Source organism: Grampus griseus (assembly GCF_964374135.1).
Source record: "Grampus griseus genome assembly, chromosome: 12".
Taxonomy (NCBI): Eukaryota; Metazoa; Chordata; class Mammalia; order Artiodactyla; family Delphinidae; genus Grampus; species Grampus griseus.
The window spans coordinates 72802010-72825145 of NC_139006.1; the positions used below are offsets into that span (position 1 = coordinate 72802010).

The 23136-nt window shown below is 44.4% G+C and overlaps 1 protein-coding gene across 8 annotated transcripts in view; it reads left to right on the plus strand.

Annotated features, from left to right (window-relative positions):
• Positions 1 to 23136, plus strand: part of NEDD4L (NEDD4 like E3 ubiquitin protein ligase) — a 147524-nt gene that overhangs the window by 54750 nt on the left and 69638 nt on the right. For 7 of the 8 annotated variants that reach the window (XM_082667467.1, XM_082667471.1, XM_082667468.1 and 4 more), the window contains 4 exons: positions 8694 to 8744; positions 16829 to 16890; positions 17062 to 17164; positions 18826 to 18992. In XM_082667467.1, the coding sequence (XP_082523593.1) occupies positions 16844 to 16890; positions 17062 to 17164; positions 18826 to 18992 (317 nt within the window). In that variant the 5' untranslated portion in view covers positions 8694 to 8744; positions 16829 to 16843. Of the gene's footprint in view, positions 1 to 3519; positions 3648 to 8693; positions 8745 to 16828; positions 16891 to 17061; positions 17165 to 18825; positions 18993 to 23136 lie in introns of those variants that run through there. The other variant, XM_082667470.1, reaches the window with a different exon arrangement.

The window sequence follows — 23136 nt, forward strand, 5'->3', positions numbered from 1 at the left end:
CTGCTGGAATCTGAAACTGACATTCCTCTTCGTCCTTCAAATTCCTTATTTTAAATGGTGTAATCTGAAGGTGCATGGAATCGTTTGCTTAATTTTTCACAAAGCTTTGAAGGTTTCCTCTCCAGGCTGTTTTTCTCACCAGCGTAGTATATGGAAAGGAGAAGCCTTTCCTTTTCATGGCTGCAGCCCTGTCCCCTGGAGGAGGAAGCTTTAAATACTTAATGAGTTTTGAGGGAAACTTTTTAATAACAACCCAGTTAATGACCTGACTTGATGATCGATTGTGTGCTTTAAACTCTGGTCTCCAAACGTCTCTGCTCAGTAAACCTTAAAAAGAATTTTGAAGAACTGTTTCTCACACATTTTTTTTAAGATGACATCTATAATTTATCGTAACTTGATAAGTTATTAGTCCAATAATTGCAAAAGATGTAATTTTTAATGTATTGAGTATTTTGTGTGTGCTTTAAATATATTTCATAACATATCCAGTATTTTGGTTCTTTTTTATCATGTGATCGCAGATACAGCCCATTTTATGGAAAATACCTGCCATGAAATTGAATTAAACCAAATCAGTCCTTATTGCTAAAAACACGTCAGCCATATCAGGCTATTTCCTGTCATTTAAAAATCTGACTTCATTTTTTAAATCAAATAAACAACAAAATTAGTTGGATGGATGGTAAATATGCAAGACATTGTCATTCCATGAGCCTAGTCGTCCAGGGGAAGTAAGAGTCTGTCTCATGTCCCCTCAGCTCGGGAGCTGTGCCTTTTCAAACTGTACCCAGAAAACTGCACGGTGGTGAGATTAGGAAGGGTGAGAAGTACGCCTTTCTCTGGAAAGTGGGAGAAGGGGGTTGTGATTTAGGAAAGGTGAGGGAGCAGAAGACAGACTCTGTTCTCAGGCACATCGAGTTTAGGGAAGAGGACCTATGGAGGGGTCTAGAAACTGATTTCTTTAAAACTTCGCATGCCCAAGTTCCCTGGAAAGTCTTTGTTTATCCTCCGAGGTCTGCCTCTGCAGTTTGAAGAGCTCAGCTTTAAAAGATATTGGGGCAGGGGGAGGGGATTAATCAAAGAATAAGAAGTCTTTAGCTCCATTTCATTTCTCTTTCAAACGTATACTTCACTTGTTTCATTTTTGTATTAATATACAGGTAAGGAAAGAAGGACACATGTAAGAATATGCACAGGACAGACAGTGCTGAGATTATGTTCCATGGGAGTTGACAGATTGCAAGTGCTGAGATTATGTTCCATGGGAGTTGACAGATTGCAAGAACTGTATCTGGCAAGTGTCACCTGAGGGGATGTGGAGTTGGGGGCAGCAGCACATCAGACTAGAGTCTTCTGGGGGTAGGGGGAGCCTGTTAATGTTCGTTTTTAAGTCCGTGGAGTGTGACGTCACTCTGTGGTGGTGACAGCATGGACCCTGGAGCCAGCCTGCCTGCGTTCATATTCTGGAGGCTGTTTACTAACTCGGTGACCCTGGGCAAGTTTCTTAACCTGCTAATAACAGGTTTCTGAGACACGATTGGTGAGCTGCTCGTAAGCTTATTATTCTTTGCGGTCTTGAGGTTCTTACCAGGGTATGGCTGGATGGAGCTCTCCCCCCAGCAAACTTTGATAGAGGCCACTGGCCAGAGATGTGGTTTCAGCCAGAACGCAGCCACTGCAGAAAAAGCCTTATCAGGACCTACCTGGGATGCCAGAGCTCCTCTGAAAAGTCAGTCAGCGTCCTCCTATAGCTCCAGTACCTCTAGTACCTCTTGTAGCTCGGAGTCGTCACTCGTTAAAATTCCAAGAATGATACCATACTGCATTTATGTTACATGTGATCTGTTTTTGCTTGAGGACGATATTCCGCACACCCAAACTACTGTCCAGCGAGACAAGGAGCTGGGCTGCTAGTCTCAAATGCCTGGAAGTGTGAGGAAGAGCTTTTAGCAGTAAACCTGTTAATGAAATCAAACTATAAAAATGACTTTGAACCCATGGTGTCCCTAGGTGCCCTTTTCCCCATCCTTCGATCATCCTTTTACCCTGCTTTGGTTACTAAACGTGTCTGGCGTGGATCATTTCATTCAGATTATTAAAGTCTATTTATTGGTAGCTGAGTTCACCGATAAACAACAGAATCTAGAGGTATCTTTACTTTCTTTTGTTCTTTATACATTTAATCTATCATTAAAATTGCTTGCAGAAAAATTGATCGTAAAACTTCTCCAGAGAAGAAATGGCCCTGCATGAAGACTTCATCCTCCGTAAAGTCATGCCTGCCCTTGACCCTGGACAGAATTAGTCACTTCCCCCGCTGTATCCCTGCAGCGTTCTATTCATGCCTCTGAGATGCGGCAGTCATAGTCAGTGTCTGTACAGAGATACCCACCACCTGTGGCTATCGAGCACTTGAAATGCAGGTGGTCCAAAGCGAGGTGTGCTGTAGGCGAGAAGCACACACCAGATTTCAAAGACTTAGCACAAAGATAAGAATGTAAGACACTCTTAGTAATAATCTGCATATTGATTACATGTTGAAATGAATATTTTGGATATATTGGGTCAACTAAAATATATTATTAGAATTAATTTCGCCTGTTTATTTTTTTTATGGGACTTAGAAATTTTCAAGTTCTAGATGTGGCTCATGTTACTTTTCTCTATCTAGTACAGGGCCAGTTAGCTTCTGCCCCTAGGAGGTGAGGGCACCTAGTCTCTGTGCCTTTCAGGCCGGGCACAGTGTAACATCGTCTGCCTATGGGTGACCCCCTGCCTGAAGGAGCCAGTGACCTCAGCAGTGCGGCTCCCATTTTGTGCGTCTGGTTCCCAAATCTCTTTCCCAGTGTTTGTATTCCCGGAGTTTATTGGATCTTAAGTTCAGAGTATCAAGTTTGGCAGAAGGCTGTAATTCCTGTGGCCCTCAGTTGACCCCTGGCCTGGAAGATGCTTACATTTGGAGGGGGGAGAGGACTGGACTGTGCCCAGGAGCTTCCTCCACCCACCTGGAGGGAGGAGGGGGCGTCAAGCGCACCGCATCCCTGATGTGGTAGCAGGACACCTGGAGCAGTGGGGACTCCCCTGGAACCTGAAAGCCCAGTTTGAACCGGTCTAGTTATGCTCCTGGTTAAAGCCTGGCGGCTACTGCCAAGCTACCGTAGCCTTTGCCAGCAGGACGGTTCTCTGCTCTGTCTACCCCTTCTGTTTTGTCTTCTGTATTTCAAGCAAAGTGTCCCTTAAAATAGAGGCCTTCATGATCACACATCCAGCCAGCATGGTTTCATTCCGCCCGCCTACCCAGCGTGATTTACAGAGCCTGTAACAGTCCTTGGAGTTTGCTCTGACATCTTGTTGACAGGGAGGTCTTATTTGTTGTTAGAAATAACAGCCGGTGTCTCCAGGACACACCTTATTCCGTTTTAGTGAATGGGAGGTTTCAGCCCTAACCTCTAAACGAAATGGCAGAGAGGCTGGCGGAGTGCAAGCTCTTTGTGTTTTGCAAAAAAAGTATCTGAATTTCGTTTGGGTTTTGTGTTCTGGCGCTTACCAAGTGGATTTTGGTAAGAGCGTGTGCGTTCAGAGGATGTCATCACTGGACCTTTTTCTTTATTTTTAGTGGAATTCCACTTGGCTGTTTCATTAAGGTAACTTTGACGTTGCATTTTGAAACAACTCACCTTGAAAAGCCAGAGGCACCAGGTGGTAAGACGTTAGATTATGCGATGGGTGGTGTGGGTGGAGGCCAAACTCATGCTCTCCTCCTGAACCGCAGCAGCTCCGCTGTCGGAGGACAGGCTGGAGTGTATGGACGGAGAAAAAAGAATATTCCTCCGTCCTTTCGTGTGTGGTGGTAAAGCTACCTTCGTGCTCTATTGAGGAATGAGACAGCACCTAAAACTGAGTGCATCTCGACACCCAGGTGACTCTCCAGACAGTAGACTGTTGAAGAGTCACTATATTTATAACATTTTGTCCAAAAGCTTTTGCAAAAGTTTCTCAAGCCATTCATTATTTAGATAATTCAGAGTGCATGCTTCCAAAGTCACTCTAAAAATAGAACCCGTTTCCCCTGTCTGGTCGGTGCTGGTGCCCGAGTGTGGGCTGCGAGCCTCGCAAGGAAGAAGCATTTACTGGTTTAGCAGCAAAACAAAGGTTATTCTTCTCTCTGTTTAGAGTTGGGAGATTAACCTTGATTTGTAATACATGAAGATGTAATCATTCCATGTCTTTACTCTTAAATTCTTTTTCTGTGGCTTACGTTCTAATGCCTCTGGTACTTCTCTTCCATTTGTCTTGAGAAATTCTCAATATAATTTTCTTGGAAGTTGCTCCTTAATGCTTTCTAGGACATGGGTAGCACTGGATGGCTATCATTTGCTGGAGTTAAGTGGCTTTTAAACTCATGATGGTGACACGCAAAGAGAAATTAATTTGACATCACAACTTAGTACACGCACTCACCTGTGTATGTAATTGAAAGAAATTCCTCGAAACAGTACTTACTTACATTTCATGTGAGGCGCTAATATTTTTTATTCCATTGTATCTAGTTTGTTTTAATGCTTCTTGTGAACTGCTAGTGGGATTGCATCTCACAGTTTAAAAAGCGCTGCTTTAATGTATAGCTCCTATATTACGCACGGGTCATCTTACCTTCCAAGAATCGCCCATCCTTTCTGATATACCTTTCCTAAAGAGCCTTCACGACCCCAGCTTTACGTGCCAGCACCCCTTACTTCTGGTGATGTCCTCCCCACATAGTCCCCCTCCTCCCCTGCAGCTTCGATGTGAAATGCACAAAGTCCTAGCCTAGCTCTTGCACAGTGACCACTGTGGTCATCAGTACGTAGTAAGATTCAGATCATATCCTTCGAGTGCAATTCTAACCTAAAGATCAAAAGTCTGTGGTGTTTCTTGAATGGATGTGTTCTTTGAGAAATTGCCTCTCGTTTATTTTGTGAGGACAGCTAAGCCTGGTGTCCACTTCAGTGCTGGCATCTCTGGCCCGGTGCGCACAATGAGAAATGCCCGAGGGCTGTGTTAGGGTTTCACTGGAGCTATTGTGATCGTCCCCAGGCTTTGGGGTCCAGTGATATTCACACATACCTCTCATGTACCTCTCCATGGCCTCTCAAGGGCACACACTTGTCCCTTTCCTTCGGAGGAATGGTCTTGAATGTAGTTAATCGTCATTTGGAACACAAACTCTAAGAGAGAGACTGTTTGGTATATTTATTTCACTTTTCCAGTAATGGAATATAGATTTTTGTTTCACCTTATGTGACACATTTCAAGGGCTCCATTTTGCATTGTCATTATGTTGGGAAAATATTTGATGGCTTGTCAGAAGGGAACATGTATAATTGTGTTACTAACCTGCACATTTTCAGCCTCTAGGATAGTGTGACAGGTAATTGAGGTTGAAATTGACAACCGTTACCACTTAAAAATAAGCACAAGAAATGCCAGTATGTACTGTGTGAGTTGAAACTAATTTGGTGTTTTGTAAGCTCTTAGGGTTAACATGATGCCTGATGGAAATAATTTTGTAATGGAAATTATTTAAGTGACTTGATTAATGTATTTTTATAAAATTGGTGCAAGGTGTCATCCTGTGGCAGTGATAACCTAACGGGGCTCTGAGGGCCTCAAACCTTGGCTCTCCAGGGCCCGCAGGTAGGGATCCTGCCATATCAGCACAGCCAGGTGGCCTTGAAATACTCCAGCTTCTCATTTTGGTGCAAAGGCCACTAGTAGGCCCTCTGGTCCCTCCTAGATGTCCTGTGGTATTGAAGACACATTTAATGTTGGTGTAGTGTCACTAACCTAAATATTTTACATCGCCTGAAATGTCTGTACTTCTGGCAACAGTGGGATGTTTTGAAACCTAGATCTCACCAGCATGTTCCACTGACGGGTGAATCACTTCTTTAAGCCAATACCTCTTGACCATGTGCTGCTCTATACACTTGATCCCTATTTTATTTTTAAAATGATTTTATTACAGTCGCCCTTGATGTAAACCAGAAAATAAGAGCCTTCTGTTTACTTTAAGGGTGAGGTTGCTCTGTCTTCGTCTGTTTTAGGAATTGTCTTTTCAGTGTAATGAGAAAACTTGTTAAGGTACAAGTGAAGCCGCCTAGCTTTGCAGTGAGTACCACTGGGATCCCATAAACTTCGGAACAGGAGGTTGTGTTAAGGATAACATCCCAGATGAGCGTTTCAGCAGAACCCCCTTCCCCGAAGTCTCATAAACTGTGCTCTCATTAGAGTCCCTTCTCATCCACACTGTTGAGAGCCAGCATCCCGATGAGAAGCCCAAAGCTGGTACACAGCCACGCTTTCCTGCCCATTATTGAGACGGGGGACAGTGTATTAGTTAAGAGCCCAGACTCTGGAACCAGTCTACCCAGCTAGGAACCTCTCTGGTCTCTAGGCTCCCCCTCTGTAAAATGGGTATAATAATGGTGCCCACCTGCTACAGCTGCCGTGAGGATTAGATGAGGCCTTGCCACAGCACTTGATTTGCCCTGAGCGGCAGGTGCCTGTCTCTTCTTGGTTCAGATGGTGAACTCATCGGATGGGTTTAGAACTCTAACATCTCCCAAGCAAAACAACACGGGCACGTGGATGTTTTGTGAATTTTTGTTAAAATGCACTTAGGTTTACCATCGATAGATAGCTATTCAAAGAGAGCAGATTATGAAACGGAGCTTCAGGTAAGACTGTCTTCTTCTGATGGTTGCATCCCCGTGTCCTGTTCCTTCACAGTATCAGTACCAGTAGCAGGAGGGGAGAGGGGACAAGTGGTAGGACCTCACTACTCTCATTAGGTAGACACACAGTTTATGGTCAGGAATCAGACATTTCTGTGTGTGTGTGGTTTTTTTTTTTTTGGCTGTGTTGAGTCTTCGTTGCTGCATGCGGGCTTTCCCTAGCTGCGGTGAGCGGGGGCTCCTCTTCGTTGTGGTGCGCGGGCTTCTCATTGCGGTGGCTTCTCTCGTTGCGGAGCACAGCCTCTAGGCACACGGGCTTCAGTAGTTGCAGCATGTGGGCTCTAGAGCTCAGGCTCAGGAGTTGTGGTGCACGGGCTTAGTTGCTCCGCGGCATGTGGGATCTTCCTGGACCAGGGCTCGAGCCTGTGTCCCCTGCATTGAGAGGCGGATTCTTAACCACTGCGCTACCAGGGAAGTCCCCATTTCTGTGTTTTTGATCATGGAATTAACTGACATTTACATTGGCTTTACAGTTAAATCAGACAAATTCAGAATGGGACTGCTCCCTAATTCCTCGGACAGTGAAGATGTCCACTTTCTGGGCCTTGTGCTGACCACTGCTTGTTAAGATATACAGCATCGGCACCTGACGGCCATATGCTCGGTGAGGTATCCATGGTGGGCTGAGGCAGACGTAGCTGAGAAAATACAAGAAAGCGGAGTCTTGTCGGAAGGATGGGGACTCTCCTCCTGCTTTGCGCACGCTCAGCCAGTAGTAACTGATTTTTCATTATCCTTCATGTGTTGTTTAGAGGACACAGATCGTTTTCTAGTTAATCACATAAAAGGAGATTCTAAGCGTGGAGCAAATCATTTCAGTAAATCTTGTTCACATTTATCTGCTACTGCTTTTCAAATGCAAGAAGAGAATGTTTCCAAGTGTGCTTCAAAAGCGTGTTTTATAAATTAGAAAATTTCATAGGAAACCAGTAAGGAGTGAAAACAAGAGCCCAGGATCCGGAGTGAGGAGGTCAGAATTGTCTCTTGGGCTTTTCCCCAGGCTAGCAGTAGGACAAGTCTGATATGTCTGAAGAACTTTCCAGCTATAATAGGCATTTGGAATGTGGTAGAAGCAACTGCGTGTTTTTACGGGTAACAGAAGTCGTCGTGTTCCTTCTGGTTCACATCGCAGGTCATCTAAGCATCAGAGACTCTGACACAAGCCCTCTTACAGCAGGACATTGTGTCAGCGTGACCCACTGGACACCCCGTGGTCCAGACCAGGGACCCCTGACCCTGAGTTATGACTTCCGGTGCTTCCCAGAGTCTGAAAGGGCACCTGTGAGCTTCTCCACGTGCATTTCATCGAGATCTGTGTGGGAGATGGAGAGGGGAAGAAGCACAGTGTGTCCAAAAATGTAACCAGTAGCTCATGCGTGATCTTGGATTCTGAAGCAGTGTACTTACTAGACTGAAAGTTCAGTGCCATTTTTTAATAAGTAATGTATAAGATATATTAATAACTAGACTCTTTCCCAAGACTCTCAGCTCTCAAGGAGCTCTTTTGTTTATAGCACTTAATAAATATTCGTGAAAATGGTCCCAGCATTTCTTTACCATCTTCTCTTTAAACTGGGCCACCTGTGCCCCCAAACCTTCTGGGGTCCCAGGTGTCCCTTCCCTGACTGATCGCATGCTCTCCAGGTCCAAGAGAGGATTTGTCTCCAATGGGTTGGGTGGTAGATGCCCTGCAGAGTCTCAGGCAGCTCAAGGTCAGGTGTGTGAGGCCTTGGGCTCACTGGTCTCCGAGGCGACGGCTGTCTGTGCCTCACCTGGGTCTCTGCCTTCAACCCATCCCCCCTGCTCTCCCATGTCAGGCCCTGGACCTTTCTCTATTTGTAAAGAAACACTTCTAAGAATGCTGACACTCAGCAAATAGACGGAAACATTAATTCTTTTCTCTCTTCTCAACAGACACGAGACGACTTCCTGGGACAGGTGGACATACCCCTTAGTCATCTCCCGGTAAGAACGGTCACCTGCTTTACAGCGCGTGCTCTGAGCAGCAGTTTCTAACCGTCTGCAGTTTGGTTGTGTTTTCAGGGCGGCATTTCCTCAACACAGTGGAGAAGCGTGTGTACCCTGGCCCTGGCCCTTTCTAGAAGGCGGTCCTTTCAAGGGGATAGGAGATAGCTTAACTGTAAAAATCAAGTGCATCTGAGCCATCCACGCATGCCTGGCAGCGTCACTGGCTGCTTTCTCGTCTGCTCCTTAGTTTGTCTTCCTTTGTCAGCTACCTGCTTCTGTCAGACCCCTCCTCCTTGTCACTGGAATGTCCCTGCTTTCAAGTTCACCTCTTGGGTCTAATCAAACGTCTGTTCCCTTTGTCTGGAATGGTACCTGCTGTTTCTCTTGGGCTACATCTATACAAGCTAGTGTTTCCATGGCCTTTCTCAGTTGGCACTGAGACAAAAGAAAAGATGCTATTGGTACTGAGTGAACTTGTCAGCCGGAAACGCCCACTCTGGCTTCAGAAGTTGTACTGGGTTAGCATGTGTGGCGTTGCTACTATTCCTCTCCACTCAGACGAGCAGCAAAACAGTTGGGGCTGTTGACATTAACTGAGCGTAAAGGTGACTCTCGCACGTTCCAGTATCGATAGGATGGGGGTCCAAGACCTCCGTGGTGAGAGGTAGATGGTCTCGTGTTCCACCTCCCGGCCCTCCTTCCCCGGGGCAGCACAAAGTGCCTAAAGTGGCACCTGAGAGAGGATAAGTCAAACATTTCTGCCTTCCAAGGGCATTTTATTATCTTTTTAAACGTGTCATGTGAGCAAATAGTATAAGTAGTCTATACACTAAAAGGACTCAAACCACCTAGTGTGAGCCTCCTGCTGTGTTGAAACTCTAGCTATGGCTGTTAAAGACCAAGAAAGACTGCGTCTCACCCAGGAAGCTGTGAAGCTCTGTTGGGAAGAAACATGATGGCAAGCACTGTGTTCTTGCTTACTCAGGGGAGCTGTTAAGGAAGAAAGGTTTCAAGCGCCTTCCCTTCCAAAAGATCGGAAGCAAAAGTAATATCATTAGAATATTTTTGCTTGTTTCTATATGAAAACCTGAAGCTCCAAGGTGCTTGTGGGAGGTGGGCTTATGCTTGATGGCATAAGCCATCAGAGCCCTGACTGTTCTTTTAAAGTCCCATTGATAGCGTATGGACGTCTCAGCCTTTGTGCAGGAAGACTGTTCACGTATTTCTACATCAGTGGGTCTTCTCTTCATGCTGTTCGGGTTGAAGCTGTAACCGCCTCACATTTCTCAGCAGTTTGGCTGGTTGGCCAGTTCTTTCATGGGTGTCCCCAACCTCCCTTTTCCCCAACATGAAAACCACATCACAGTCAAGGCAAATTATGTATTAACTCTAAGAGGTGTAGGTGAAATTTTTAAACAACTTGCTCCAACAATCCCTTGAGTGATTGAGTGCAGATTGGTTTTGAAAGGTTGAGTGGAACTCCCAGAGAATAGAAGAGTGTTCCTCTTCAGAGACCACATCAGTAGAGGGAACATTTTACCTTTGGATTTCGGTGGAGGCAAGAGGGAGCTTTCAAAGAAGGAAGCGGTGCTAAGGCTCCAGGCTGGAATAGAAGCCAGCCGGTTAAAGAGTGGAAGAGGGAGGGCTTCCCTGGTGGCGCAGTGGCTGAGAGTCCGCCTGCCGATGCAGGGGACGCGGGTTCGTGCCCCGGTCCGGGAGGATCCCACATGCCGCGGAGCGGCTGAGCCCTTGAGCCACGGCCGCTGAGCCTGCGCATCCGGAGCCTGTGCTCCGCAACAGGAGAGGCCACAACAGTGAGAGGCCCATGTACCGCAAAAAAAATAAAATAAAATAAAAAAGAGTGGAAGAGGGAGAGACCAGAGAGGACTGAGGACTTTCACAGGAGCTGAGCCGGTTGAGAAGTGGAGCCTCCCAGTTTTCAGTCTGTCCCCAGATGAGCTTACACTGGAGTGCTATATCTCCTCCTTAAAACTGACTGGCTTTGTGGAGCCCACTGCAGTCTCCAAGATGGACCACAAAGGGAGCAGAAGGAGAGGTGAAGGTACATTCTTTATCCTCTTAGTGGTAGGAGAACCCAACCGGCATATTCTGAGTGGATATATGGCTTTGGTCCCAAGATTTGAGGTGCTCTCATATGTGTATTTGATCATATGTGTAGGACACTCATGGGAAGATAGCACAGTTAATTTTGTATGATAACACAAGTGTGGGCATGTAAAATGGATGTTAGCATTTGAATATATTTTGTGGATAAATCATGGATGTTCTTTTCTTGATAGCCATATGACCACTGTCAAGGCAGTTTATATATACATGGCTATGTGGCCTGTGGATTCAGTATTGTTTGATGTCATCGAATTTTAGATTAAAGAACTTAGGTCTTACTAATAATGAGAGAAGGTAGTGGAGAGCAGTCATGTGGTGGAGAAGTTGCTGTTGCCCACCCTTCCAAGCCTTCTCAAGGCTTAACAAATCGGACTGGGTATTTGGTTATTAATTAATTCTTTACAGCCCCATTTGCTGATAGAGAATTTATTCCTTTAACAGATGTTTACTGATAGGCATAATTCTACTCTCTGATGAAGAATCGGTGAAGCAGGTTCCTCACTCATGTGGCTTAGCAGGGCCACCATCACGGTAGCCACATGTGGTAGTCGAGCATTTGAAATGTAGCTAATGTGACTGAAGAACGGAATTTATCTTATTTCATTCTAATTAATTAAAATTTATATTTAAAAAGCCACACGTGGCAAATGGCACCCTATTAGATGGCTCAGGTGAGATGAGACCAGAGTTCTCTGGCTTAGGTGAAAAATACATGATTCTGGAGGCCCTTTTCCTAAGATAATAATTCTGGCTGTTGGAGGGAACTGGAGGTGGAGGGATTCCCACACCAAGTTTTACGTGGTGATTTTTCATTCAGCTTTTTTCCCCTACCTGAGGCTGTTTCTCTGTAGTTCTACCTATTTAATATGCCAAGAATATTTAATTTAGGTAGAGAAAAGGCCCAGAGATTTGGAATCATAGAAATTAAGATAAAGAAGAGAAGTAATCTTTTGTTACTATCTTTAAAATCTATATTAGCAAAATACCTAATTGCATACACTTCCATCTTGACATATATACACACTTATTTACTACAAGGCATTTTAAGCTTTATCTTGTTGCCCCAAGATAGCGTGAACCTTTCTTCCTTTAGAAAAGAGTCATCTCTGCCTTGATTCTGGTCTAAGAAGTTGCAGCCTTTGAATGAAGCTCTTTTCTAAATCAGGAACTTGATGGAGAAGATTCAAGACCACAAAACTGAAGTTAATGTAACCTCTCACCATTGTTAGGAAGTTATCTTTAATCATTTAAATGCCCTACTTTGTGGGTTTTGGGTGTGCTTTTTGAAAAACATAGTTTAGACCTAGTAACTGATGTTCGCTAAAGAACCTTCTTCCCTTGCTGCAGTCCTAGAGGCCTGTGGGTGCAGCTGCTGGTGGAAAGTGGCATTTGCAGGATCAAACCATGCTCTTAAAATCTTAGGAATGGCTCTCCTAAGCTGTCCTTCCTTGCAGCTATAAAGCCCCTGATCCCGAGAAGCCTACCAGGAAGAGCCAGAGGGTCAGGGCACTTGAACACCTCAGACTGGGGCACCACGGGTCCTTCTCGGCCCACTGCCCACTGTTGGGTCTCTGGACAATTGTGTGCCCTTGTGAGCATTGGGACCGTCCGGGTTGGAGTTCTGCCAGGCAGACGAGTGAAGGAGGCCACTTGGCACAGAGGGACGGGGCCGGGAGGGTTGTGTGAAGCTGGGGTGTGCTCTGCGTGTTGGAGCCTCACCACCTCGATTACCGAGGAGGCCAGTGTTGGCTAGGTTTTTGTCCCTTAAACAGGAAAGAGTAAAGAGTGATAATGGAAAGAAAAGAAACTTCTTTTTCCCCCTTCGATCATGGATTCCTCGCTGCTTTATCTGATGCTTACAGATGAAAGAAAATAATTTTGACTTGTCATTCACTTTCATTCTTGGCTCTCAGACCAGTTTTATTTGTGGAAGAAAAAGGATAGGAAATTAGACCCAAGGCATTTAGAATGGTAGGGATCTATTTCCTTTGCTTCTATTCCAGATATGCCACCCGCCTTTAATATTTTTTTCCATTTTATTTATTATTGAGTGTGGATGGGAGTGAGTAAAAGACGAGGAGGGAAGAGGGAGAGTAAATAAGGTTAGTCATCTGACCTTTTATGCAGATCTGAGCATTAAGAAAACATAGATTCATATTCACGGAAGTCTCCAAATGTCAAGCTTTAAAAGATCTCTCAGGCATAGTTGACTCCGAGCTTGGAGATGGGCAGGTTGCCTTGGTAACCTTAATAAGTTAGCAGTCCTTTTTGGGCCTCTGTTTTTCTCACCTATAAAATGAGGGCATACACATAGATGATACCAAGTTTCCATCCAGCTCTGTGAAACAGCACCTTGGCTGTAAGCAGAGGCACGGCAACTGTGATGACGTACGTTGTTACCTGGGAGACTTGGGCAGTGTGACGAGCTGGAGGCACGTGGAGGAGCGAGGAGGTGGGGACTGTATTTTAAGCAAGGTAGTCCCACCAGCCTGACGTCTGTAGTGCAACTCACACTGAGCTCCTCTATTTTATTCTTTTACGGTGTGGCACCAGAAGTGAACTTAGCTGTAACTGTCCTGTTCTTGTAGCGTTTTCTTTTCCTATTTCAGGATCTACTCTGTTTTTGGCCGTGCCGCGCGGCACGCGGGATCTTAGTTCCCCGACCAGGGATCAGACCTGTGCCCCTGCAGTGGAAGCGTGGAGTCCTAACCACTGGACCACCAGGGAAGTCCCTGTAACTGTCCTATTCTTACTGATTTTTTTTAAAGAACACTATCATTTTTACATCTGTCTGTTAAATCCTGTGTCATTGCCCAGAAGTTCATACAGGATTTTATGACTTGTCTTTAATAATTACTTAGAGACAAAAATAACTCCAAGACTCGTATTAGCAACAGAATGACATTTCTGGTGGGTGTTTGCCTTTTATGCCTCGGAAACTTTCCTTGCCTCGTCCGTCAGTTGCGTCTCCCCTGCCCTTTGCACATTACCCCTACCAGATGCAAAATCTCTGTATCTATGGGAAACACGCTGGGGTTGAGAGAGCTATTTTAAAAACATTAATTTCTCCTATTTTAGTCAAGTGCCACTCAAGGCAACTGAAAAAATTTCAGTTTTCCTACAGTGAGACATTTTTGGGGTGGTGGTGATATTATTTGGCACCTTAATTGTGCTTGAAGGTAACTCAGATGATGAACACCCCTTTTATAATTCCAGCTGGTACCAGGGTAATGGTTCCCTCTCACGTGTACAGAATTCAGTAGCATAGACCTTAGAGGGACTTTAAAGACCATTTATCCACTCCCTGTATTCTACAGGTGAGGACACCTGGGCCCAGAGAGGGAGTTGACTTGCCCAGTGATCAGAAGACTGACCAGACCTTGGGTCTTCAGCCTTGATCTGTGGTGCAGTCAGGGGCCGAGGAGACAGGGGGGCTCAGTCTAAGGCCTGGCTGCTTTTAGCTGTTGCATCCCTGTTTTGAGTCTAAGGTCCTGATAAGGCCATTCCCTTCCACTTGCCCACAAAGTTATTTACCTCATTACATATATTATGTCAAAGTAACTGCAGTTCTGTTGAAAGCAACAGATCTTTTTAAGATGAAATTGCTGTGTAACCAGAAGATTTTCTTTTGAATGCCCACAGGACATTCAAAAGGGACAGGGGGTTGCAGCATCTGTTTTGGCTGATAATACTGTTAGCATCAACCTGTTTGAGATGGCTTTCTACCATCTCAGTGCTGTCCTGGGAGTCTCCCCTGGGCTTTTCTCCAGGGAATAGGATCCAACAGGAGCCTGAGTAGTGCCAGGAAGAATCCCGTTGTTATCTGCAAGGTAACAGTCTTGTTCACACTGGAGAATGTCCATGGAGGTAAACTTTCATTTTTTAACGCCCTGCCTTTTTGCTGTTGAGTTGGCAGTGCTCACAAGTGACATGAAAATGGAGAATTGGCTGATGATGACAATGGCCAACGTTTGTTAAGTTGCCAGGAGCCCTTGTGAGAACTTGCTGTGTATTGATACCAGCTCAGATGATTGGTTTAATCGTCACAACTCTGTAAGATCCTGTTACTGCCCTACTCTGTAGAGGAGGGCACTGAGGCACAGAGAGCTCAGGAATTTGTCCTTGGCCACATGGCTCTTAGGTAACAAAGCCAAGACACAGACCCAGGACGTCTGCCTCCTGATGTGTGTGGTGTCTGTCATTTAAACTACGTAGTGTATGGACAGTTCCATTTTTAGAGTCCCGGTAAGTTCTCTGATTTTTTTTTTTTTTGTCTGAATTTAGAAAAATGTCTAGAGAATATAACTGACTTTCTTGAGTGATGGTGAATTTCTGTGGCCTCGGTACTTTACTGTAGATCAGGTGGGTTAATCAGCTACTTGTACGGGTACTTTGTGTCAGGCAGTGCTCTTGGCACTAAGAATACAGTGGCAAGCAAATCCAAGTCTCTGATCTCATGAGGTTATATGCTACAGGTGATGGATGTTAATAAACTAGTTAATAAATAAATGAGCAAGATAATTTCAGATGGTGAAGAGGGGGTGTAAATCAGGATGTTGTGACAGAGGATAATAAAGGGAGGCTATGGTGGCGATTTAGGATGTGGTGTCTGAAGATGTGACTTGGGATCCCAGACCTGGATGACACAGTGGAGACCGCTGTGGCCATCTGGAGCCAGAGCTGTTCAGTTGAAGGACCTGCTAGAGCAGGATTAGATGTGATGTGCACGTGGGACAGAGGAGGTCAGGACGGGTGGAGTATGGGGTCAGTGGAGAGACTGGTTCACAGTGAGGTTATAGGTAATTAAGAACCACATCAGGGCTTCCGGGGTGGCGCAGTGGTTGAGAGTCCGCCTACCGATGCAGGGGACGCGGGTTCGTGCCCCGGTCCGGGAAGATCCCACATGCCGCGGAGCGGCTGGGCCCGTGAGCCGTGGCCGCTGAGCCTGCGCTTCCGGAGCCTGTGCTCCGCAACGGGAGAGGCCACAGCAGTGAGAGGCCCGCGTACCGCAAAAAGAAAAAAAGAACCACATCGTGTTTAACCTTATAGGTCCATAGGAAAGAATTTTCAGCATATTATATAAGCAGAGTAGGAAGCCATCGCGAGTTTAAAGCAGAGAGTGACATAAACAGATAATGTTACAAATATAAACGCATATATATACACACATACCCTTCTGATACATAATAAATCATTTTGTGGTTTGTCTCTCTTGCTACAGAAGTAAATGTTTTTAATTGTGTTTAATTAAAGAGTCTAGGTATTTGAAGTTTTACTGCACATAGTATTTTTAAATTAATGAAATAGTAACATTTATTTTTCCAGTTGCCTGCTTGCTTTGACCATCTGATTTTGCACAATAAAACACTGATTTCTTTCAAAAATGAATAAATACCACCGCTACATTCATAGCTTCTTGAAATAAGCACCAGCAAAAGGCTGATGGATGACGCCACCTAGGACAGTCTCTGTGGAGGAAACCGTCTTTCAGATGACATGATATTTTAATGTTAAAAGTAAAGTCAAATTGCATTCACAGATTGATCTCGCATGTTTTCCTATTAACTGCATTTTTAGGTTTCTTGAGTCACAGGGACAAGCAGGCAGGCACCAGTGACCCCTGGTTCTCCAGAGTTAATCAGCAGCGTGAGATTGAGCCCTGCACCCAGCAGCTAGAAATTACACTTGGCAATGACGACTACAGTTCTGTCATTTGTCTCAGGCTGAGGTTGGCTCCTAAAAATGGGTGTTGATAGTGACATCTAGTGGATCTTGAGTAAAGCTTTGTAACCTATGAAATGTGTAATTAATTGTCAAGTACTGGGTGAGGAACCAACTCTGTTTTCGCCAGGCTCACGTTCTAAAACCTGCAGATGTATTCTCTGTAATCCACTTGGGTGTATCTGAAATACGACACTATCAGGAGTACTGACACTTACTTTTTCTTCCTTTAGACAGAAGATCCAACGATGGAGCGACCCTACACATTTAAGGATTTTCTCCTCCGACCAAGAAGGTGAGGCTTCGGGCCGCTGCCGTTTCTTATGCTTTGGCTCTTGGTTTTCTCTGAGGAGAATTCCAACTTCTTTTCCTATTGCATTTTTTTTTTAAAGCATCATAAATATGAGCCGTCATAAAGATGTAACCAAGTCACATCCTTTATAACCGATTTTCTTCCATCGTGCAGTCATAAATCTCGAGTTAAGGGATTTTTGCGATTGAAAATGGCCTATATGCCCAAAAACGGAGGTCAAGATGAAGAAAACAGCGAGCAGAGGGATGAGATGGAGGTAAGCTACAGGGCTGCGGGCCTTGGTCTGTTTTCCTTGCCTAAGAGCATATTGATGTTTCACTTTAAGACTTTATAATTTAAGGAAATAAAAGTTTATCAAGCTTAAATGTGAAGAAACTTCAATGTGTCCGTGAATCTACGTCTTTGACAGATCTACCGACGTGTTTGGTTTTTAGCAAAAAGGATAAACTTTTCATTTCATGTTGTAACACTAATAATTGAAGAGGGGTCTCTTTCTAAACTGCGATACCCCTGTTTTATTAACAGCCCACCGCCATGTGAAATTCTCCCCACATATCTAATTCTCTTACTTCTTTGGACTTGCAGCTCTTTGTAAATTCCTTTTAGCGCTTGGAATTGCTTCAAGTGACGAAAATAATTTAGGGACTCATGCAGGTTTCTTACTCATCTGGCCCACAGGTGAGAGCGTGCACGAGGTAGAAATGCCGTTTTGGAATTAGCTGTCCAGAGGAATTTTCTTTTGTTCCCTCCCGGCAAGGCCACCTTTAACTCTCTAGTCACGTACCTCTACCATGGGTACCTTCTCAGCTCAGGCTTCAGATGGTGCTGTTTTGTTAGACAGATTCTCGTATTGTTCAGAAAATGTCCGTTTACAAGTCCTCTCTGTGGCTTATTTGCACATCTGTTTGCAGCTGTTGCATATACATGATGTGTGAATAATGCATTATGGGCAAGTTAACGGAACCTCCCTCAGACCCAGAGGTCATATTACCAGGCAGTGTTTCATGTGCAAGCTTTCATCTTTCTCTGTGAGAAGGACTGAAGTGGATGGTAGGCAGTCTTGAATGTTAAGATTTCATAAGCACATCCACAGATTTTTATCTCAAATCCAAGGAATTTTTTTTTCACACTCTTCCAACCTTCCAACTGTAATAATCAGTGAATTACTGAATTTTCCAGTGACTTTACTAGGGAATGTCAGGAAGGAATACTTAATGCCGAAAATATGTGTTGCAAAAAAAAGCACCTCTGAGTCTGGTACCAGGAAGCCTGTTGATGCGGCGGCGGCAGCAGGTGGGGAATGGCTGAGTAGGAAGCAGCAGCTTCCAGGCTGCTCCTGGCTGTCTGGCGGCTCGTCCTTCCTGCAGCCCAGGAGCTTCCCCTCCTCCTGGAGCCGCCTCCATGCTGTCCTCCCTGGGGAGCGAGAGCGCCCCGGGCCTCCCAATGCCCGAGCAGGCCACGGATTCTGCGAGAACACACATGCTGCAGGGCTCATCTTCCCAGCTCCCTCTTACCTTACGGAGGTGTTGAAAAGATGACGGCTGTAGCGTGACCCGTATCATCGGCAAGGCTTTGTATGGCCCCGGAGGCCGTCAGGTCAAAATAACAAACACGAAATACGAAAAGAGTGTAACGTGACTTAGGTAACATGACAGCCTGTGCGGATCCCCATCCGAGTGGCACCCTGCAGTGTCATCTTCTTAGAGGGCAGCGCAGTTCATTGGCCATGGCTCAGAATATTTTTGAGACGCTCCTAGAATTGATTTTTTTTTTTTTGCCCTATTTTGGGAATTTCTTTAAATGTGGCGCAGGAAGCCACCGTCAGAGCCGGAGAGCACAGGAGCGAGGACGAAGGGCACAGACGCACTGTAGCCATCAAAGCAGCCTCACCATCTCCCCTCTGATTGTGCTCCACAGCCCGGCTGGGAAGTTGTTGACTCGAATGACTCGGCGTCTCAGCACCAGGAGGAACTTCCCCCCCCTCCCCTACCCCCCGGGTGGGAAGAAAAGGTGGACAACTTGGGTCGCACTTACTATGTCAACCACAACAACCGGACCACCCAGTGGCACCGACCCAGCCTAATGTGAGTACCGTCGATGGTCAGGAACATGTCCCCATGCTCTGCAGTCAGGTGCACACGTGGCAGCGCTTTGGGATGAGGTTGGGAAGTACATCTTGTACTGGTGAAAGCACGTGGTTGTGAAAGCAGCACAACAGGATTCCTCTTCGTGGAGTTAAAGAGCGTGGGAGCCTGAGTTTGTAGGTTGTAAAGAAGCTCTTGCCTTCGTATCAGGTTCTCCTGTTGTAAACATGCGCTAATCTATTTTGTAGGACTTCTTTATGTAGATTCGTGAGATGTAGAGCAGGGGTTATTTTTCCTTGGTTTATCTTATGTTTGGTGATGACATCACTTTCCCCTTCTTCAGCTTCCTCTCCTGGCTAACCCGTCATGGAAAATAGCAAACATACTGGCTCTTTAACTTTTCTGGATTTTTATTCCATAATTATTTGATTTGGAAACTCTCTCAAAATTTTTCTTTTCCTTTTTGGAAAATGTATAGATCACCCCCTTGATATACTTACAAGCACATGGGAGGGTTGCTAACTCACAATTGGTAATTACAGTTTGTTCTAATCCCTTGCCAGCCTCAGGGATACAGTGAATTGATAACTGTTTTGTTCACTCGACAATTTTTGGTCTAATGATGGCAAATAAACACTGGTTAAACCTCAACTACTATAAAAAAAGGATTTGAAGCAGCTTAGTTTTTGAATGATAGTATACAGCAAGACCTCAAACTATTAATATACAATAAAAGGCAAAAACAAAATATTAAAAACAGAAGAGGAAAAAATTGTCCTAGAAATCATGACCTCCCTAGTAGTCAAGGAGGTAATTACCACTAACTTGTATAATTTTCAATATGAATAAAAGCAAGTATATGAGGTGAGATAATTTTCTCTTTAACCCAGACTCTGAAGGAAATTTGCTAATGATGGTTTTAGCAGATATTAGCAATGGGATGGATGGTGTTGTCAGTAACCCTTTTATCTTAAGAAATTGCAAAGATGACCTGCATAGGTAGGAAAGGTGGCCAAGAAGTATAGTCTAGATTTTGTTTGGTTTAGAGAAAAAGCAGAATCTAAAGCAGTGAATAGCCAATCCTTCCTAAGCCCCTACGTGGGTTCTCGTGAATATCAGCCGTCCTTGGTCAGCTTTGGACCACACGGTGTGTGCATCAGTTCCTTGTTCCCAGGACAGCGTAAATATCCCAACATCCAGATGACGTTGAACTCTTTTTTGTTGTAATTTTTTCCCATAGAAATATAAATGGAAATGGTTTAGTTGATTCCTTTAATTAATTAATTTATTTATTTATTTAGTTTTTACTATTTCCCTTTGATTAATGACCATAGCTGTTAAAACTGTTGTAAGCCATTTGACTACTCTAGTTATTTGTAGTTTAAAAAAAACAAAGTAACCGCCTTGGGCTTGGTTATGTGTAGTGATCAGAAGAATCTTGGTAGCAGTACCCTAAGCCAGGTACCTTTATCTACCTTTGCTAAAGGTCATAGGAAAGGAATACCTGAAAACAGCACTCTCTGGGGACCACAGTGTCATGACCTCTGTAGAAAAGTGCCTACTGGCAGCTCTCAAAGAAAGACTGATGGCCAGTACATATATAGAAAAAGGTTCACTTTCATTAATAATTATGCAACCAAAGTCTGTATTTAGGAGGGAACTGGAGACAATTGCTTCTTTCTCTGCTGCACAGAGTTGTGGAACTCTAATGAGGGAATTTATACAAGCTCTCACTTGTATAAATGCTGGCTCAGCAGTAGGGAAACTGTGGTTCTTCCGAGCTCATGTTCACCTGTAGTTTAGGGAGAAATCAGTGGCATGATGGTCCACATCAGTGAGGCAGCTGAGCCAGGAAGGACATCTGCAGAGCTCCGGGTGGGACCTGCCAGGTACCTCCTTTCCACCAAGCATGACTTCTAGAAAGCAAGAGAAAAGTTAGATGAGGAAAAAGATTCGGTTTTCACAATAACCTCCTCATCCCGTCTGAACTGTTTGAGAATTTGGGGGTGTTTTTCCTTAAGTTTATTTGGCTTGACCAGAAGCCCTCAAGCCCTCCAGGTTATTTTAATGTGTTGTTTTAATTCAAAAATGATTTTTTGCGTAACTCAGTTTTCACAGAATACTGCAAGTTTGGGTTGGGGGGGAATGGATGTTAAGAAGGGTCTTTATGGGCTTCCCTGGTGGCACAGTGGTTGAGAGTCCGCCTGCCGATGCAGGGGACATGGGTTCGTGACCCGGTCCGGGAAGATCCCACATGCCGCGGAGCGGTTGGGCCCGTGAGCCATGGCCGCTGAGCCTGCGCGTCCAGAGCTGGTGCTCCGCAGCGGGAGAGGCCACAACAGTGAGAGGCCCGCGTACCGCAAAAAAAAAAAAAGAAGAAGGGTCTTTATTAAAAGGCTATATCTGAGGAAGTCAGATGAGAAGTGATGATCACACGCTGCGCAGAGAATTAAGACTGTAGTGGAGACTCTCATTTCTTAACCGGTTTGCTACAGACTTGCGCTCCAGACTTCAGCCCCTGAAAAGTCCTCATTGACATCCCGTTGCCCTCAGGCTGTTCTTACAGGGTCCTCCTCACCCTGCCTCTTGCCAGCCACAGTCAGAAACGTAGAGCGGTCTGATCATGCATAGTTGCTTTCTGATTACTTTCTCTTTTTCTTGGCCCCATGGATGTGCTAACCCCCAATCCCCCCCCAAAAAAAAATAAAGCCAGAACGTGCCCCTTCCCCTGGTAACCTTCCGATGTCACCCTACTATCCCTTCCTCTGGGAGCACCGGACGTCTTCTGTCCCCGTCTCTCTGAGAGCCCTGTGCCTCCGTGTCAGGACACGGAGCGCATAATACTCTTACTGCCTGTATGAGCAGGGACTGTGGTTTCCTACTCACAGGTCAACCCCTAGCACCTGGCACGAGGTAGGAGCTTTTAATTGAACGAATGACTACAGATGAGTCACTTCTGAAAGTGGGTACAGGCACGTGGTTAGTGAACTGTCCAGGCCTGGATGCAGAGCTCTCAGACGGAAGGCGGCCACAGAACACTCCCCAGCCCTCTCAGGTCAGACAGTGGCCTTTAACATGCCTCTAATTTTAGAATAGTCCTTATCCTACTTAAATGTAAACTGTAAACATTTTACTCTCAAAAGCACAAGTTTAAAATCATGAAGGAATTGCATTAAGACTATAGATGAACTTGTTAGACTCAAAACACTTACTTTAACTCTTTTCAGTACTTCTCTTTCTAAACCACTTTGGCAGTCTCCCATCTTAGCAGTAACTTAATCATATCTTAATGACTCCGGTCATCATTAGTCACTGATGTATATGAATGTAAATGATCAGACGCACTGATCTTAATTGGCACTGAATTTGATAAATTTATGGGTTTTCTTCTCTTTATTAATTTGTATGTTTCCCATGAAAGTCAAATGAAGAATATATATGTGAAATTAATGACTGAAGAAAATTGAAATAGCCACTTTTTAAATTTTTTCCCTGCCTCTAATAAAATCATGTTTCTGTTTTAATTTGCCAGCTCAGACATATTTTTAAATGTTCATCTTCCTATTAGTGACCGTTTACACTTCCTGTCAGTTTCAGCAGCCCTCTCGTTCAATTGCTTATTTAAGGGCAAAAGGCCTCCCTTGTTTGAACATTTTCATTTTATCACTAAAGACCATAAAAAAGCCCAGGGTTGGAATTTCAGAATCAGAGATATCTTTCTTCTTTATGCTATTTAGTTGTTTCTGGTTCACACTGATTACTAATTATTCAAGCATGTTGGATAAGGAGGATTAGCATAATTGATTTTAAATGCCCCTTTAAAAAAAAATAAGTCCTTCCAGAATAATGGAATTTTTATATACTTCTGAGAGATAGAAAATGCAAACATAGCAATATTAAAGCCTTATTCTTTTCAACCTCTCCGAAATCCCTGTAACAATTCAAGTGTGTGTTATAACCCGGAACACACATTCGGTATTGACTAAGTGACACCTGACATTTCAAGTGAAGATTTAAAATTTTGATGCAACTTTTCTATATACAGTATTTTTAAGTAAGGCCAGTCATTATAAAGTGAAATTGAATTGAATGGCCTATAAAAATCACGGAAGCAGTATAAAATCACAAAGACAATATTATATTT